This window comes from Solea senegalensis, unplaced genomic scaffold (assembly GCF_019176455.1).
Source record: "Solea senegalensis isolate Sse05_10M unplaced genomic scaffold, IFAPA_SoseM_1 scf7180000013203, whole genome shotgun sequence".
NCBI classification, from domain to species: domain Eukaryota; kingdom Metazoa; phylum Chordata; class Actinopteri; order Pleuronectiformes; family Soleidae; genus Solea; species Solea senegalensis.
The window spans coordinates 48-15,961 of record NW_025320778.1 but is presented as its reverse complement, the minus strand read 5'-3'; the positions used below and the strand labels follow the sequence as shown (position 1 = coordinate 15,961).

General features: G+C 39.6%; 4 protein-coding genes across 5 annotated transcripts; all 4 read right to left on the bottom strand.

Annotated features, from left to right (window-relative positions):
• Positions 1-722: 722 nt before the first annotated feature.
• Positions 723-4,846, bottom strand: bcap29 (B cell receptor associated protein 29). 2 transcript variants are annotated; one of them, XM_044015288.1, is made up of 8 exons: positions 4,503-4,846; positions 3,698-3,804; positions 3,513-3,613; positions 3,046-3,193; positions 2,453-2,588; positions 2,204-2,306; positions 2,015-2,115; positions 723-1,761 (listed from the first exon to the last, which is right to left on the bottom strand). In XM_044015288.1, exons 2-8 carry the CDS (start codon positions 3,787-3,789, stop codon positions 1,726-1,728), a joined length of 717 nt encoding a protein of 238 aa, XP_043871223.1. In that variant the 5' UTR covers positions 3,790-3,804; positions 4,503-4,846; the 3' UTR covers positions 723-1,725. The 2 variants fall into 2 exon arrangements, with proteins under 2 accessions (XP_043871223.1, XP_043871222.1); XM_044015287.1 differs by having other exon boundaries at positions 4,451-4,845.
• Positions 4,847-5,541: 695 nt separating this feature from the next.
• On the bottom strand, positions 5,542-8,538 carry LOC122760199 (tRNA-dihydrouridine(20a/20b) synthase [NAD(P)+]-like). The gene is made up of 6 exons (XM_044015286.1): positions 8,210-8,538; positions 7,729-7,850; positions 7,131-7,248; positions 6,745-6,867; positions 6,064-6,290; positions 5,542-5,882 (listed from the first exon to the last, which is right to left on the bottom strand). The coding sequence occupies exons 1-6, from the start codon at positions 8,299-8,301 to the stop codon at positions 5,608-5,610; spliced, it is 957 nt and encodes a 318-aa protein (XP_043871221.1). The 5' UTR covers positions 8,302-8,538; the 3' UTR covers positions 5,542-5,607.
• A 940-nt stretch (positions 8,539-9,478) lies between these two features.
• Positions 9,479-12,318, bottom strand: LOC122760203 (refilin-B-like). Its single transcript, XM_044015293.1, has 3 exons — positions 11,784-12,318; positions 10,796-10,890; positions 9,479-10,617 (listed from the first exon to the last, which is right to left on the bottom strand). The coding sequence occupies exons 1-3, from the start codon at positions 12,090-12,092 to the stop codon at positions 10,299-10,301; spliced, it is 723 nt and encodes a 240-aa protein (XP_043871228.1). The 5' UTR covers positions 12,093-12,318; the 3' UTR covers positions 9,479-10,298.
• A 1,015-nt stretch (positions 12,319-13,333) lies between these two features.
• On the bottom strand, positions 13,334-15,612 carry LOC122760204 (vacuolar protein sorting-associated protein 53 homolog). The gene is made up of 2 exons (XM_044015294.1): positions 15,488-15,612; positions 13,334-14,567 (listed from the first exon to the last, which is right to left on the bottom strand). The coding sequence occupies exons 1-2, from the start codon at positions 15,584-15,586 to the stop codon at positions 14,397-14,399; spliced, it is 270 nt and encodes an 89-aa protein (XP_043871229.1). The 5' UTR covers positions 15,587-15,612; the 3' UTR covers positions 13,334-14,396.
• Positions 15,613-15,914: the final 302 nt, after the last annotated feature.

Here is a 15,914-nt window from a genome sequence, read left to right as displayed (position 1 = left end):
TTATACTATTGTTATTAGACTGAATTTGTGCGCTTCTCATTTCGATGTTGAAGGCATATTGGGAGACGTATAAGGATGCCATTACTTGTATGGTATTATTGAGTTAAACAAATAACAATTTACTTGTTACAAGCAATATTTGGGATATCAATGGGCCTCCGCCGGCTCTGGTAATAACTATAGTTTGGAGCAGATGGCTGAGGTGATTAGGCACTGCGTTTTGGAAGAAGTTAATTTACACTGGTAAATTATGGACTGGCTGGAACCAATCTCTGACATTTCATTCACTAAATCAGAATACATTACTTTGAACTCTGTCACAAGTATTTCTTAAAGTATATCAGTTCACTACCAATGTTAACTCAAGCCCTCTGTTTGGAAAATATGATTTTGTTTTTGTAAATGTATAACATTTCAGTGAGATTTTATGTGCCTTTTTGTTTTGTTAACGTACACGTTTGTAGTGACTGTCTTTTGAATTCAGGTTCAGTATCGGGCACAGGTGGCCACAAGTGTAGACTCAGAGGAGCAGTGAGAGGCAGTAAGTTAGCATTTCAAAAATGTGAGACATTTTCTTGCATTCAATCAGAATGTAAATATATTTTGGGATTATTTTTTGTAACAGTTTCGAAGAATATATTAAAATGCAATATTGAAACTACATGTGATTTGACTCGATATTATTCAAGGTGCTTCATTAAATACATGTTTAAATACAAGGCTGAGGACAAAGGAAGAGATCTTTATTAAACAAGGCACTTCATTTTGATTTATGTCTTTAACATAAAAGACTTCTGTGTTTGTTGAACATCTTAGTTATGAACCGTCTTTAACAGCGACGGGGAAAACCATACAGCCATGTTCCTGATTTAAAAAAAGAGTGCAACTGGTGAACTATCCTAAAAAAACACTTGAAACATGCAGTGCCGCATATATACAACAACAATAATAATAATAATAATAATATCAATTCAAATTTGGTCACTATAGACAATGATACGCTGTAAAACTATAACCACAGACTTGCATATTAAAATTAAGGAGGAAAATAATATGCTATCCGACTATTACCATCCACCAAAAGCATTTCCTTTACCAAAAAGAACACTGCCCATGTCAAGGTGATTTGTTTAAGTGCAATCATGTATTCAAACTGTATGTGGACAGACTAACTTTGCATTTTGCGGCAAGAACTCAGTGGAAGCAGCAAACTATTTCTGTCGGATACAGAAATAAAAGGAGCAAATATTGAGTATCAAAACAATAACTGAGAACAGAAAGAGGAAAATGCACATAACAGTGTACTGTGCTTAAACAAATGACACAAACCATTTAACTACACCCAGTTTAGTTACAAATGCCTTGAACATGGCCTTAAATGCTCTGTGATCAGACCTGAGTCAATTCTTTCCCAGTTAGACTACTCAATTTAAATTTGTGATTTAAGTGTAAACTTGAAAATTCTGTGCCAGGCAGAAACAAGAAGCCCTCGAATACCCATTCTATTTCAGGAAGCCTGGTGCTTTGATAGAAAGTCTCCCCCATGCTTTAAAGCCATTACAGATATCAGCCAAACGCCTGTCCTTCCAAGGAGCCAATCCTGCTTCTCCGGTATGCATTGTGACACAAGGAGGAATATGAAGGGAAAAGTGTGTGTTGCAGTGGTTCTCCCGAGACGGAACTCTGCTGTGTAAGCAATCCAACTTTTAAATGTCTTACAAAAAGCTAGTCGTCCTTTTTGTTTTCAATATCTTGATTATTCTGAAACAATAAGAAACAAAAGTAAATATCAGATAATATTGAATCCGATAATAAAAATGCAGAGAAGTTTTGGACTTTTTTTTCATACTAATTGATCAAACTAAATCTACCATTCATCTACTGTAAATTGTATAGTTGTGATATCAGAATGTGAATTATGTGGACACAGCCTTTGTCTTTAATGTCTCACTTTGCCAGTATTAACTGTATGTAAAAAATGAATTATTGAGCTATATTTAGATCTGTGCATTACCTGGAGCTCCTGGTGTTCTTTCAACAGTCTGTCGTATTCCCTGGCAAGGCCATCAGTCTGCTTCTTCATCACTTCTGCCTCAGACTGGGACTTCTTCAAGGCTGGAGAGGAATCAATCGCACATCAACACAGGGTGTCGGCATCCACTAGAGGTGAGGTGCACATGTGAACAAGAGCATTGATACCAACCTTCCTCTGTAGTCCTCTGTTCTTGTCTCAGCTTCTCCAGCTCCTTTTGCAACAGCTCCATGCCTGCTGCAGTAGCCTTATCACCCTTTCCTTCCATCAAAGTCTGTAATGCAAATTCAAATTATAACAAAGAATGTACATTACAGTTACATTATTGAACTGTAAATGTCAATCATTCATCCTTTATGATTTAATCTAGAACTATTTCAGAAACTTTTTTAGTTGGCACCCAACCAGCGTGGGGCCTACCTGTTTCAGCAGCTCATTGTCCTCCATGTATTTCTTGGCAGTCTGGTTAGCATTGTCAGCCTGAGTCTGAAGAGCAGCTGTCGTCCCAGACGCAGTTGCCAGCTGGTTAATCAAGGTGACCACTCGCTTCATAACCCTGCAAAATATAACGAAGTTCAGAAAAAAGCCTTGATCTAAGCAAAGATTTGCAGCTGTGGGTGTGTTCACTCCAGATCATCCATACAGCAGTAGTTTTCTATTATGTTTTCTTTGTTGTTTCTTTGTTGTCACCATTGTCGTTTTCAACCCCTATTTCTCAGGGTGAGCCCAGACACCACGCGGAGGAAACTCATTTTGGCCACTCTTTCTGTCACTACTCCGAGTTCATGACCATGGTTCACGGTGGGAACATAGATTGAGCGGTAAATTGAGAGCTTTGCCTTTTGACTCAGCGCCTTCTTCACCTCAACGTACTGGGCACAGCATCCACGTCACTGCAGACACTGCCCGATCAATCTCTCACGCAGCGCTCCCCTCACTCGTGAACAAGACCCAGAGCTACTTAAACTCCTCCTGTACTATTCGTATTAATGTAAAAAAAATTAATGACTCACAGCCAGAGAAAGACAGCAAAACCAGAGATGTAGAGGTTCCTCTGAGCTCTGAAAAGCTTCATGTGCAGGTGGTCATACATGTTTGGTTGCAGCTTTGCATTCGTGCCGGCGTCTTTACTCGAATACTTCCTCACTTCACGGACAGCATCTAAGGAAAATGAAGCAAAGACTTGGTTTATTTATTTAATATTACTTAACTGTTCTTTCTTGGTTATATATATGAGTTTGTGTACATGCATCCATGTTTTTGTTCCTGTGCGACCCTGGACAATGGGGGCAGAGGCCTATTGTGTCCGTGTTTCTTATAGATGAAACCTTGAAGGTGACAGACATGCAGTCTGAAATGCTAAGATGACATTAAATGTGGTTCCACATTGATTCAGTTTCAACCTCTAAAAGTACCGTAAAGGTTGAACTGGAAGCTTAAAACACAACAGTTCACATCGTCTTGTTTGTGTCACACTTACCAAGGAACAGGACGATAAGTACAATGATCATGGTGAGAAACACTTTGTTCCAGAATCTTGCCATGAAGCTCCAAACCCTCAGCCGGAAAATACTCTGCCATCTGGAACCGGACATGCACAAGCTTTACATACATGCGGGATGTAAATCTACTCCAGACAATAAACACTAGCTGACTTTTACTTACCTTCTGGCAGATATGAAGGGTATACAGAAGATGACAAGAACGCCGATCTCCACATAGAGAAAGAGGGCCACAGCAGTCCACTGCAGTGTCATCGTCGTGGGTGCCTCCTACAGACAAAAACACGAATACCAGACACTCAGGAAACAAGGTGTGAAACGACCTCTCCCTCTCTGACAAACACAAAGCTGTGATAACTGGAGGGTGTGACTATAACCAGTAATACGCATGTTTTCTCTTACAACAATAAACCCTCTGTTGGTAAGAATACTACGTTAAGCTTCTTATCCACTAGTTTACATACTATAATATAACGACTCTTGCGCCAAATGATGCACGATATACATAGTCTACTTCCTGCTGGCAGGTACAAGGCAGTTATATGCCTCCAACACAATGCACAAACAAACAACATACACTTAAACTTTAGGGTAAACGTTCTTCCTTTCATCATACAATATTGTGGTATCTTGGATCCACGAAGTAAGAGACACTCTGCAGTATCTGGCACCGTTTATTCAAGCAAGTTACTCCAGCAGTTACATGACCACTCTGATCAGTCTGATCTAGCATAAGTCTGTCTGACAAATATACTTTACCCCAGCAAATTATTAGCGTTACGCGTTACATCAGCTAATGTTAGCTCAACGTGGGAGGTTTACAGAGCAGCAGGGTGCTAATTAAACTTTTAAATATACAATAATGAAAGTGTCTAAATGCATGTCAAATGTTGAGACATAAAGCCATAAGCCTTACCAACAAGTTGCCAAAAAACTGACACCACGAGTGTAGGTTTTCTTCACCTTACCTCTGATATCAAACAGAGCAAAGTTTGCTCGCCCCCTGTATCACTTCCTGCTTCAGCAAGTTCGACGAAAGAGCGTACACTTCCGGTCGGGGTTTAAAAAATAAGCCATGGACATGTGCGTAACAAACATTAAACATTAAGGCGGATATAAAATGCGTATTTGTTTGTTATATACTTAGATTCTAAAATGTAAAAGGACATTGGAAGTTTTCAATTCAGACTTAACATTCCCTCATTTAAAATTGATTCGGGGCACTTTGTTTAACTCCACTTAACTTCCGGTGTTAAACACTTCCTAGTTACATGCACTTCCTAGTTACTAGAATTTATTTCAGGACGGTTGCATCAGTTTTACTTCGGTGTACATGCCAACTAATTGTACTTTCATGTCCCAAATAATCATAATAGATTATTTCAAAAGTAATAGAATTGCTTCACAAAAAGCTAGATGTTGATAATAAATCGTTATACCAATATTATTATTTCAGTTCAGTTTGAGATGTTCTGTTAATTACAATGAAAGGATATTTTTAGTTTTGAATGCCCTTTATATCATACACTGGTTTTGAGAACATTCTAAATTGAGAAGTAACATCTTAAGATAAGTAAGACAAGCATTTACAACTTAATATTTAGTTTACTTTAGAGCTGAAACAATTAATCGATTATTAAATTAATCGACAACTATTTTGATAATCGATTATCAAATCAACCTTTTCCATGATTAAAACAAGATTTCCGATTGTTTAAGCTTCTTAAATGTGAGTATTTTCTTCATTTCTTTGCTCTGGATAACAAAGAAATCATTAAAAGTGAATCATTTTGGTTTGTGGACAAAAGACATCATCATTTCCACGTTTGACGAACACAGATCAACATTTTTTAAGGTTTTCTGATATTTTATGGACAAACCGATTAATCGAGAAAATAATTGACAGATTAATCGATTATGAAAATAATCGTTAGTTGCAGCTCTAGTTTACTTAGCCATATGATTATTGCTTGAGTAAAGCTTGACTAAAAAGACAGACACCATTAATACAACAACACCTTAGCACTTTTATTTGGCACAAAAAAATAAATTTAAAATAGTTTTAAAACCATTTCAACATACAGATGTTCCAAGATCTTGTACTGACCCATATGTGTTCTGGAGGTAATCTATTACAGCTGAGGTACTGGATAGAGAATTGAACACTTTTCTCTCAGGCTGGGAGCTAACCCTTTCGAGCATGTAGATAAGATGGTGGTGGAAGCAGGTGAATGGAGTGCCCTGCTCTACAGAGATGTCCACCCAGTCCCATATACACTCCAGAGGAGTGTCATCATAGCCAGCAAACATAGCAGGGTTAGCAAGCAACCCCCGTGCAGCCATCATACCTAACAAACGAAAAAAGAAAGAAATCCCCATTACAAATTAATGTCCTGCTGCCTTGTGTGGGTCACTCTGAACCGCTCGGGTCAGAGTGACCCACACAAGGCAGCAGGAGGCAGCAGGAGGGATACGTTAAATAATAAATGTAATCATGAGTGCACTTTCACTGAAAAAATATAAACCTACCGTCAACACCAGTAAGCTGGTAGGTGGACTCCACATCACGGAGGTACTTTATGTCTCCATTTGCAATGACAGGTACAGAAAGGCTATCTTTGATAGTCTTTATGGCATCATAATGGACTGGCTGGTGACGCTCATCTGCTGTACGGCCATGGACCGTTATCCACGACACACCAGCTGCTTCAGCCTTCTGGCATAGATCCACAGTCTTTCTCAAATCCTTGTGAATTCTGTGGGTGACATGAATTCAATCATCACCATCAATATCTTAATCTCCCTCTGAAACTACTGCCCCTAACCCATCAGAGACTTTACAGAGTGGTCCACCTTCAAGTCACTCAATTATAATTAATATAATAATAAAAATATAATATATATAATTATATATAATATATAATAAAAATGTTGAGTATTATTTACACACATGAAGTGTTTAAATGTTAAAAAATGTATTCATATGTGTTTTTTACTTCATACAGCAGAATATGTGGGCTACCTACTATCACACTGTGAGAGATAGATTGGATTATTAAAAAGACAACATTGCAAGTTCTTTGACAAACATGTGACAAGCAATGTTGATCTAGAGCTTAGATTCTTTTAGATTAAAGGACGACATCAACCTCACATATTACTGGTCTAGCGCTTGTGTACAGTGAATTTGAAGTCATTTCTTACTCTTACCTTATTTTGATGGATGCTGTATAGTTTGGATTGTCCACCTGGTTTCTGACATGTCTGATCATGTCTTTCACAAGTTCAGGCTTGTTAATGAGACACGCACCATACCCAGCTGACATTGCCCACCTTAAAAAACAAATAAAACAAAGCAAAAATATCTATTCTGTTAACCTATCCTTGCTTAATTGATATTCAAACTAACATGGAAGAAAACAGAAACACAATAAGAAAGAAAGAAAAATTTTGATCCAGCTGTTCCAACACAGAATTTGGAAAGTGGAAATAAAAATGTAAATAATTTAAATAGAAACTAAGATCTATTAATTAATAAATGCTATAACAGACTAATAAACACTCTCAAACTGTCTCAGGGTCTACTGTTGTTGTACCTCTGGGGACAGCCACAGTTGAGGTCAACTCCATCTGAAAAAGGTGCTACCACACACGCTGCATCAGCCAGAGACTGTGCATCATGGGCAGCAAACTGCACTATCAAGGGCCGGTCACCTGAGGATAAAAAGGGAAAAAAATCTGTCATATCAATAGTCAGACACAGCAGACATTTTGGGCAAGAAATGCGTAGGTCTGACTGACAACTTCAGCAATGGCTCTGTTCTGTTTATGTACGTCAGCACAGTGCGACAGTGAGCCAACATACACTTCAAAACTGAGGAAGCTAAACTGAACTCAGCCATCATTAATATGCTTAATTTTACCTGTACTTTTCCTGGTGTGACTACGCAGTATGACAACATAGATAAGGCTCAATGACAACACATCAATCATGAGGAACACCTGATATCTTTGTGTAAATACCGTGACTGCCGTGCATTAGAAAGAGGTGGTGCAATAGGGGCATTTTTTCACAGCAGCCACTTAAACATGAACTAGTGTTACTGAACACATATAGAATGTGCAACAAACACAAATTTCTAGTTGGATTAGTTTCATCTGTGTTTACCAACTATTGTGGGTTTATTTACTCACGCTCATTGGTTGTGAATTCACTGTCTCTAGCTTTGGTAGATCTCAAGAAGTCTGCAGCAACTATCATTGGAGTGAAGCAGATGTCGCAGTCATATTTCCTCACCAAGGTCCTGAAAGCAAGTCTATAGAAACAAAAGATTGATCATCATATTGCTACTACATTGTGTACATGCATGCATGTATCATGTGCAGCTGTCAAAATAAATGTATATACGTATAACTATGTATTTAGTTTTCCTGACTGAAGTTAACGATTTTGATTCTATTGAATTAACGTTTGTATTTTCTTCTCCGTCTATATGTGCCCAAATGCATAATGATAATGAGTAGTTAACCTTAGTTAACCAAAGAAAAATGTCCCAAATGTCTGTCTATCTATATATCCCCACGATTTAAGAAACGTTCATAAGTACGTTTTCCCTTTACCATTGCTAAGTTCTGTGAAAAATAATATGACAACGGGAAACCAGATTTCACTTACTTCGAATATCGAACCATTGGGGCGCATATTTTCAGGACTTTTCCCTTTTCAAACATGTCCATGATGCTAGCATTTCCATTCACACTCTTCATGCTTCTCAAGTAGCACAGGCAACCAGTTAGCGCTAAGGGCTAACTAGCACAATATCCACGAGGAGAGTAGCGTTTAGGATCGATTCTGCTGACAAACATCTATTTCGTTTATAGAAGAAAATAGCAAAAGTGGTGTACAGCACAACACTCTTAACGAATGCATAGAAAAAGCTAGGTTTACTTTCTGAACAACATAAACAAAACTGACGTGACGTACTTCCGTCCACCATGCGGGTGGGGAAGTGGGCGGGGCATAGCCGTCACCTTTGAACTCATACGTCATGTAACCCAAATTGTGAGTTTGTTTTTAATCTTCACCTTATAAACATCACGACTCACATTAACTAACACAATTTTTAGATTAAATATTTTGGTGAAAAACAAACAAAAAACATTAAATGCCACCGTGATTATTTACTGTTGCATTAATTCAAGATTCAAGATTCTTTATTGTTATTATGCAAGCATAACAAAATTTCCTCCCGAGACTCTCAGCACGGGACTATGCAGACTGACCAATGCTGCACTAATATGTTTTTTTTTGCAATTATATTTACGCACTGAATTGTTTTTTAAATTGTCTATTCACCACTGAGGAGCAGTAGCCTCTTTTTTGTACAGCTGAGGGGTGACAAAGGCATTTTGATTCGGAAAATATAGTGAATGAAAATCAAATATCAAATATAAAGGACAATAATTTGATGTTTTAGGACATTTATGCTACAGCAGTTTGGACTGGAAACTATGACTGAAATTGTACCGACATGCAAAACGTTTTATGAATCAAAATAAGGATAATTTTACAGTATTGGAAATATGATTTGAAGGACAGGATCCCCCTTGTTATTTCTACCATCTGGCCACAAGAGGGCAATGGAGCACCACAATTGTATAAAAATGGTTCTGCTCATCGAATTTCAAAATGGACATTTTAAGTCTATGATGATTTCTGAACATTTTGGCAACACAAACTATCCAACGTATTGTAATGTGATTCCTTAGGTAGAATATGTTTTGAGCGTAAGGAGCTTCTTTGTACCATGTTTGAAAAACATACCTACATAATAACCCATTTAACGAATATGCATGCTTTTCTTTGTGCAGTTCGAGTTTTTTTTAGAGGTCTGTGTCATATTTTAAACATTGTGGTCATTAAAATGAATAACTACACATTTGATGAACTACCACACACTTTATTTCAAATTGGTACTGGATAAGTGACTAACTTTTAAGAAGAAGCATCAACAGGTAAATCTATAAAAGACATAAAGGGGCCTCACAAATATGTCCATGGCCACAACAATAAGAGACCCGTTAATCAGCTAATAAATTCTCTTAAAACTCAAACAAAATAAATACAATTTAAATTCAGCCAAAGAAAGTGATAGCAGTGGAATGCAGCTTGTTCATTTCAATAGTTAGTGAGCGATAAAAAGTCAACCCAGTTCTCAGTAACACCATGGTCACTAACCACTTCATAATGAACAAAAAAGGTCCCTTAATCTAACGACATTACCATCATATATAATAAATCAGGCTTGGGAAAAGCTTAGCTGGTGCTATGTGCAGAAATACACAAGAATCTAAACATGTGTTAGGTATTTTCACCTCCTTTGTACAGTGTGGATAATTTATAGATCTGTTCACATGCACTCAAAATCCAGCCCCACATTTATTCACCCTTCCTCTCCTTTACATGCCAGTTGTTTAAACACTATTGTGTTAGCATCATAAAAAACTCCCTTTGATTAAATTCTATGAACTGAAACAGGCCTCATTGTTCAAATTAAGCACACACATACATTACTGTTCCCTGTAACATCACAGCACAGATGCTTCTAGCCGTCAGCTTAGGATAGGTACTGAAAAGGATAATGGCCTACACAAATGCAAACATACAACACAGCAGGTGACTGGCAGCCAACTTCAAGGGAACCACAGTGCAGGGTCATGGAAATGACCAAACCTCGTCTGTCCCCAATCACCTGGCCCCTCCCTCACTGAGGTAGCTTTCTCTGGCCAACTGTCTCCAGCTCCACACTGGAGAGGAAACGCCTGGACAGCCGGTGGCAGTCATAGCTCAGCTCTGTGGTGAAAACAGCACTGGTTTTCTTGGGGTAGATGATGGTGGTGCTCTTGAAGCGCTCAAGCCGATGGCGGGGCTGGAAATCTAGCTGTGTTTTATAGTGACGCCAGGTGCTGTGGGGCAGAGCCATGATAGTCTGCCTGCAGTGTTCAAGGCCCTGCCCTGAAGGCTGCAGAGCCAGATCCTGGATGAAGTGGCGGTCTGAGTTGTAGTGCAGGGATGAGATGTATCTGTGGAAGAGTGTGAAGTGCAGTGGTCTTATTTGGTGCAAAACAATGTGGTACTCCCACTTAAATGCATATTAAAGTAAAAATCAAAGCCCAAATGGCCTCACTGTGCTCAATTTGTTTGACTGAATCGTCCACCAGGTCGAACGGTGCACATAACAAGTCATAAATATTAACCAACCTTATCTCTTTTGGTGGTAATGGATCCAGGGCTATGCCTTCACCAAAAGACAGCGGGTGAAGCAGCGGGGCAGATCCAGAGGGTAAAACTGAAACCTAGAGTGAAAAAGTGAAGTACATTCATCACACGCAGAGCCAATGAATCTGAAGTAGTCCCCAGTGCCTCAAATCATTGCCGATCTGACCCTGATGATTTTTTTTGAACAGTTGGCCAGAACATGCAGCTAATTCTTGCAAAATAAAATGCACACTCAAACTACCTATTCCAACCTTTTACTTATTCAACCAAAACACTGACTCAGCTGAGGGTCAGCTGAACGGCATGCATGTATGTTTGCAGCAGAATGAACTCCGTAAAGTTATGAAGTTATGGTATCTAAAACAAATATTCAGCTGTGGTGGTTTGCTTGGCTCCAAAGACAACATTGGACAATGTGAAAATTTCCTAGCAGAATTATCCTGACCAAAATAACTGAAACCACTGAACCATGATATGGTTGCAATTAATAAAAAAAAAAAATGCTTCAAAACATCAAACTGTTTATTTCTAAATGTAAACAGCAGGACGACATTCATCGCACAAATACAGGCGTATAATGTGTATCTCTGCAAAGAAATAACTCACCATTACCATTGTTTTTTGTACAATAACATTCTACTACAGAATGATGCATGTTTTTAGTGAACATAGTGAAAAATAAGAGTACTGTAAGACTCCACCTCCAAACACTTGTAACACCTCCAAGAATAAATCACTAAGACAGTATGTATGCAAGATAGTGAGCATTGTAAGTAAAGTTACTTTTAGTAAGTAATTAGTAAATAGACAGGGTTTGGTAAATACGATGTCTTACAGATACAGAGGAAACAGGTGGACATGTAATATTATTGTTAATTCCAATATGGATTTGCCACTATCAAATTACTGTAACATTGCAAGAGAGAGAGAGAGAGAGAGAGAGAGAGACACAGAGACACACGTTACCTACCAGGGAACCCCGTCCCTCGTCCTCGGACTCCGGGCTCACGCCCCTGGCTTTGTCTGCACTCGCAGGCAGCAGCCAGGCGCTGGGGCTCGGACTCGGCGGTAAACCAGAGTCCGGGCTGTCAAGTCCTCTCTCAGCCCTGTAGCTCATATCCAGTGGCTCTCCTTCACAAACATTTGGCAAGTTTAACCTGCCAACCATTTCTAGTTCAACAGTTACAAAACACCAGCGAGCAACACGCAGGTTTCGAAAGAGGAATGTTTCCAGAGGAAGTTCCACGGAGTTAACTACTAACTTTCTCCCGGACAGCATGCACAGCTGCCCCCGCTGGAAAGACCATCAACCGGCGTTCAGTAATTAGATCCCCAACCAGTAGACCCCTGTAAAACTAAAACAATATCTTCATTTTGACGCTTAAACACATGAATCGCTCCCACGGTCGATGTACACGAGAAAATATGACAAGTTTTTATGCGAAGAGGTCAGAGTAGTGACGCACATTAACTCCCGCGGCTCCTCTTCAAACTGATTCTCCCTCAAGGAGCCTTCACGTCCACAAACACGGCACAGGAAACGCCCTCTGAAGCGTTTCGTGGATTCTGATTGGATGTGGGATAAGTGGGCAACAAGAGACGAAGTTCTGGATGGGTGGGAACACTTCCAACACCGCTCATGGACCCTTTTGAAACCAAGGTGATATTTTTCCCTGGTATTGTGCAAAATGAAGAAGTGTGCACAGGGGAGAAATCAGTGGCAAGGTTTTAATAATGTTCCCCAGTTGACTGTGACAAGGCAACTAAACACTATTTGGGATCTACAGATTTTATACAGACCGGGTTTGTAAGGTTACAGTTAGTAACGTTGAGTTTTTTGAATATACTGTCAACAAGTATGTTCGTATAAGTGTCTAATCACTTTGAAATATAAATCATTTGGTTTTCATAGTCTTGGAATAAACCTTTTTATATGTACCCAAGGCAAGGCCTTGCTTTACAGAGGCGACCATCTTGCACCACCCCATCTCTACAGCAAATGAACAACCAGCCAGATGCATTTTGCCATTTGAAACAGAGGCTTTACTACACAAACTAAGAACTCACTGTGGATGCATAAATTAATAAAGAAGAATATGTTAAATTTACAGATTTGAGCATGGGATACATACCAGACCCAGGTGCAAGAGCTGCTCGACATCCTCCATAACGAGGAATTGAACACTGACCGGGCTCTGGCTGCAGTGAGGTTTTTCGAGGACATGAATACGGCACAAGGACCAATACAGTAATCCTGGCGGGAACGTGACCTTCACACACCGCTGTCACTGAATCTTTCTTGAGGCAGTTATTTGGAGGGCAAGACGACACGCTGGCATTTTTTTTTTAGGTGCGTTCATGTTTGAAACCACGCCACAGACATGGGCACATGGGTACATGATTACCACAGCGACTTATGCAGATACAAATCTGATTTGGTCGCTTGCAAGTAACAGTGTGGACAGTCTGCCAGAAACACAAGCTTATATGTTGCACCTGAAAACAGGAATATCTACACTAATGCATTTACATTTTATTTGATGTGCAGGGAATCAGGGAACCTTGGTTGCAGTCTGTGGCATACCTGCTGTGTTTGACATACATGAGGATAAACAAAAGGTCAGTTCCCACAAGTGTTGAGACAGTTCTTAAGTTTCAGTGTATTTCTAGGATAAATACTTAATTCACAAATAACAGTTTGTAAATTGCCCTGCAAGTACAGCAAAGTGTAGATGGAACAGACAAATACACATTCTTGCATGAACACATTTTAGCATATGTCAAATCAAGAGACAGCGATGATTAAATTGTCTGAGAATACTTTTGACCTTACAAAACAGGACTGACCACACACATTATGTGCTTATGTTTACATGCAGTATACCATCATCGGCCTGTTCTAGGCAAAGTCCCAAGCCCAAAGTCTTCGATTAGCTACTTTCCAAGTCAACCTCGGCCTCATGTGATTTTTCTCAGGCTTAGTGATTTGTTTTAGGTCACCGTTCACAGAAACTATGCCGACACCTATGACGCATTCTCACTTTAATGGAATGCAGAGATGCACACAGAATTGGACCCAGTATCCCTCACTTTAAATTAAAATAATTGAGCAACGCCCTGGGTATCGCTGGAGTGCACTATATTCAGAAAACATCAACTTTAAGTAAGATCAGGCTGCTGGTGATCATCTTGGATTAGACACATCCCAGAGGCAGCCAGTGGATTACTGAGCAGAATTTAGTTGACAGCACTACATTCTGTCCTGTGAGTGCAAATGTACTGTGCAACCATGTACCAGTGCTACAAAGCCCAGACATTAGTGTCACGAAAAGCAAGAGGAAATTACATAAGTGGATGACATATGTAGCAACAGCAAGGATCAGTTGAAGAGGTTTCTTCATAATTTGACATCAACTCAGTTCAACATCACAGTCAGAAAAGTTAAGCAACTTTCTTTTTTTTTTCTCTTTGTGTCATTCTTCATGGTCCCTTCAGTCATGATGGGAGTTTGTGAGAGGAATAAATTTAGGTCTTATCCTACAGCCTTTTGACTGTCCTTTATGTAAGTTCAGTGCCTTTCTGATTAGAGTCTCTTCTTGATCAGTTTCTCTAGTCTACGGATGCGGGACGACTCCTGCTCTGGGGTCGGGGCGCTGAAGGACAAAGACGGGCCACCGTCAGCCCCTGAAGGTGGAGTGGGCAGCCTCTGCCTGAAGAGCTCCAGCATGCTGCTCTGTTCACTGCGCTTCAGACCCTATACACACCCAAGCACACACAAACAGAGGGGGGATACCACAGCGTTAGAAATGTCTCTCTCAGCATGCAAAAAGAAGGCAGTGCAAAAAATAATTGGGTGTTGTGCTTGACAATAATATGGTAGACCTTATATAGAAATCGTCCAAGTGGCATTTTGTAAAATATGCTCATTTGTTTCCCTGCCGTTAGTCACATGAAAATATCCACCCTAATATCTGTAGAATCAGTATGGATTTCGAGCCAGCAGCTTGTTAGTCCAAACTTCACAAAATCTACAAAGTAGCTTTAAAGCTTACTAAAACATATATATGACAATCTCCATATCAAAGATATAGATATACATTCACTGGCTACTTAATTAGGTACAACTGTTCATTTATGCAAATATCTAATCGGCCAAACATGACATCACATGACAGCAGCAAAAATCCATTTTAGACATGTAGGCCCGGTCAAGATGATCTGCTGAGGTTCTAACTGAGCATCAGCGTGAGGAAGAAAGGTGATTCAAATGACTTTGACCATGGCATGACTGTTGGTGCCAGACGGGCTGGTCTGAGTATTTCACAAACTGCTGATCTGGGATTTCTGAGCACAGCCATCTCTAAGGTTTATAGAACATTGGTCAGAAAGAGAGAAAATATCTAGCGAGCAGCAGTTCTCAGGGCAAAAAATGCCTCGATGGTGCCAGAGGTCAGAGAAGAACGGCTAGACTTTTTTCTCTAAATTATAGAAAAGCAACAGCAAGTCACAACAGCAACTCAAATAACCACTCGTTACAGCGCAGGTCTGTGGAAGAACAAATCTCAATTCACAACACATCAAACTTTGAAGCAAATGAGTTACAGTAGAGTACGAGTTTTATCTATACAGGCAGAACACATTAAAATTCTAAAACTATGGGTCACAACAACTGACCTTCATGTCCAAAATCTTCTGGAAGGTCTCAGGATTGCCATCAGCCAGGAGCTTGATGTAGTTATCCACAAACACCACTGGCGGTTCATGTGGGGCCATTACCACCTGCGTGAAAAAGTATAGTGTTTAATGTTGCTCTCCATTCCTGTGCACCATCCTGGGATGACCAAGAGATCTTTAAATGATTCCACATGAGGCAGCCATGTGCCAGAATGAGAAAAGTGTGTGAGTGTGTGTGTGTGTGTGGGGGGGGGCTACATATGACTACAAATAAAGAAAAGGATTATGGTTCTATATTTAGAAGTTTATTCCTCAATATGTCTTTATTTTATAAACAAATTACTCCACACATGAGCGAGCAACAATCAGCTTTACCAGAAATTGTTTTGGGGACTATAATGAGCTCAGAAATCTGCATCAGTCACAA

Bases quoted from the DNA above. Each gene is read 5' to 3' on its own strand.
- LOC122760204 (XM_044015294.1), bottom strand. From the start codon at position 15,586: ATGGCCCCACATGAACCGCCAGTGGTGTTTGTGGATAACTACATCAAG. The intron at 14,568-15,487 runs GTCAGTTGTTGT...GGGTGTGTATAG, and splicing joins AGAAGATTTTGGACATGAAG to GGTCTGAAGCGCAGTGAACA.
- LOC122760203 (XM_044015293.1), bottom strand. From the start codon at position 12,092: ATGCTGTCCGGGAGAAAGTTAGTAGTTAACTCCGTGGAACTTCCTCTG. The intron at 10,891-11,783 runs GTAGGTAACGTG...TTTTCACTCTAG, and splicing joins ACGAGGGACGGGGTTCCCTG to GTTTCAGTTTTACCCTCTGG. The intron at 10,618-10,795 runs GTTGGTTAATAT...ACTCTTCCACAG, and splicing joins TTACCACCAAAAGAGATAAG to ATACATCTCATCCCTGCACT.
- LOC122760199 (XM_044015286.1), bottom strand. From the start codon at position 8,301: ATGAAGAGTGTGAATGGAAATGCTAGCATCATGGACATGTTTGAAAAG. The intron at 6,868-7,130 runs GTACAACAACAG...TTGTTTTTTAAG, and splicing joins AACTGTGGCTGTCCCCAGAG to GTGGGCAATGTCAGCTGGGT. The intron at 6,291-6,744 runs GTAAGAGTAAGA...TGTCACCCACAG, and splicing joins ACAGCATCCATCAAAATAAG to AATTCACAAGGATTTGAGAA.
- bcap29 (XM_044015288.1), bottom strand. From the start codon at position 3,789: ATGACACTGCAGTGGACTGCTGTGGCCCTCTTTCTCTATGTGGAGATC. The intron at 2,589-3,045 runs GTGAGTCATTAA...TATATTTTGCAG, and splicing joins TTTGCTGTCTTTCTCTGGCT to GGTTATGAAGCGAGTGGTCA. The intron at 2,307-2,452 runs GTAGGCCCCACG...TTTGCATTACAG, and splicing joins ACAATGAGCTGCTGAAACAG to ACTTTGATGGAAGGAAAGGG.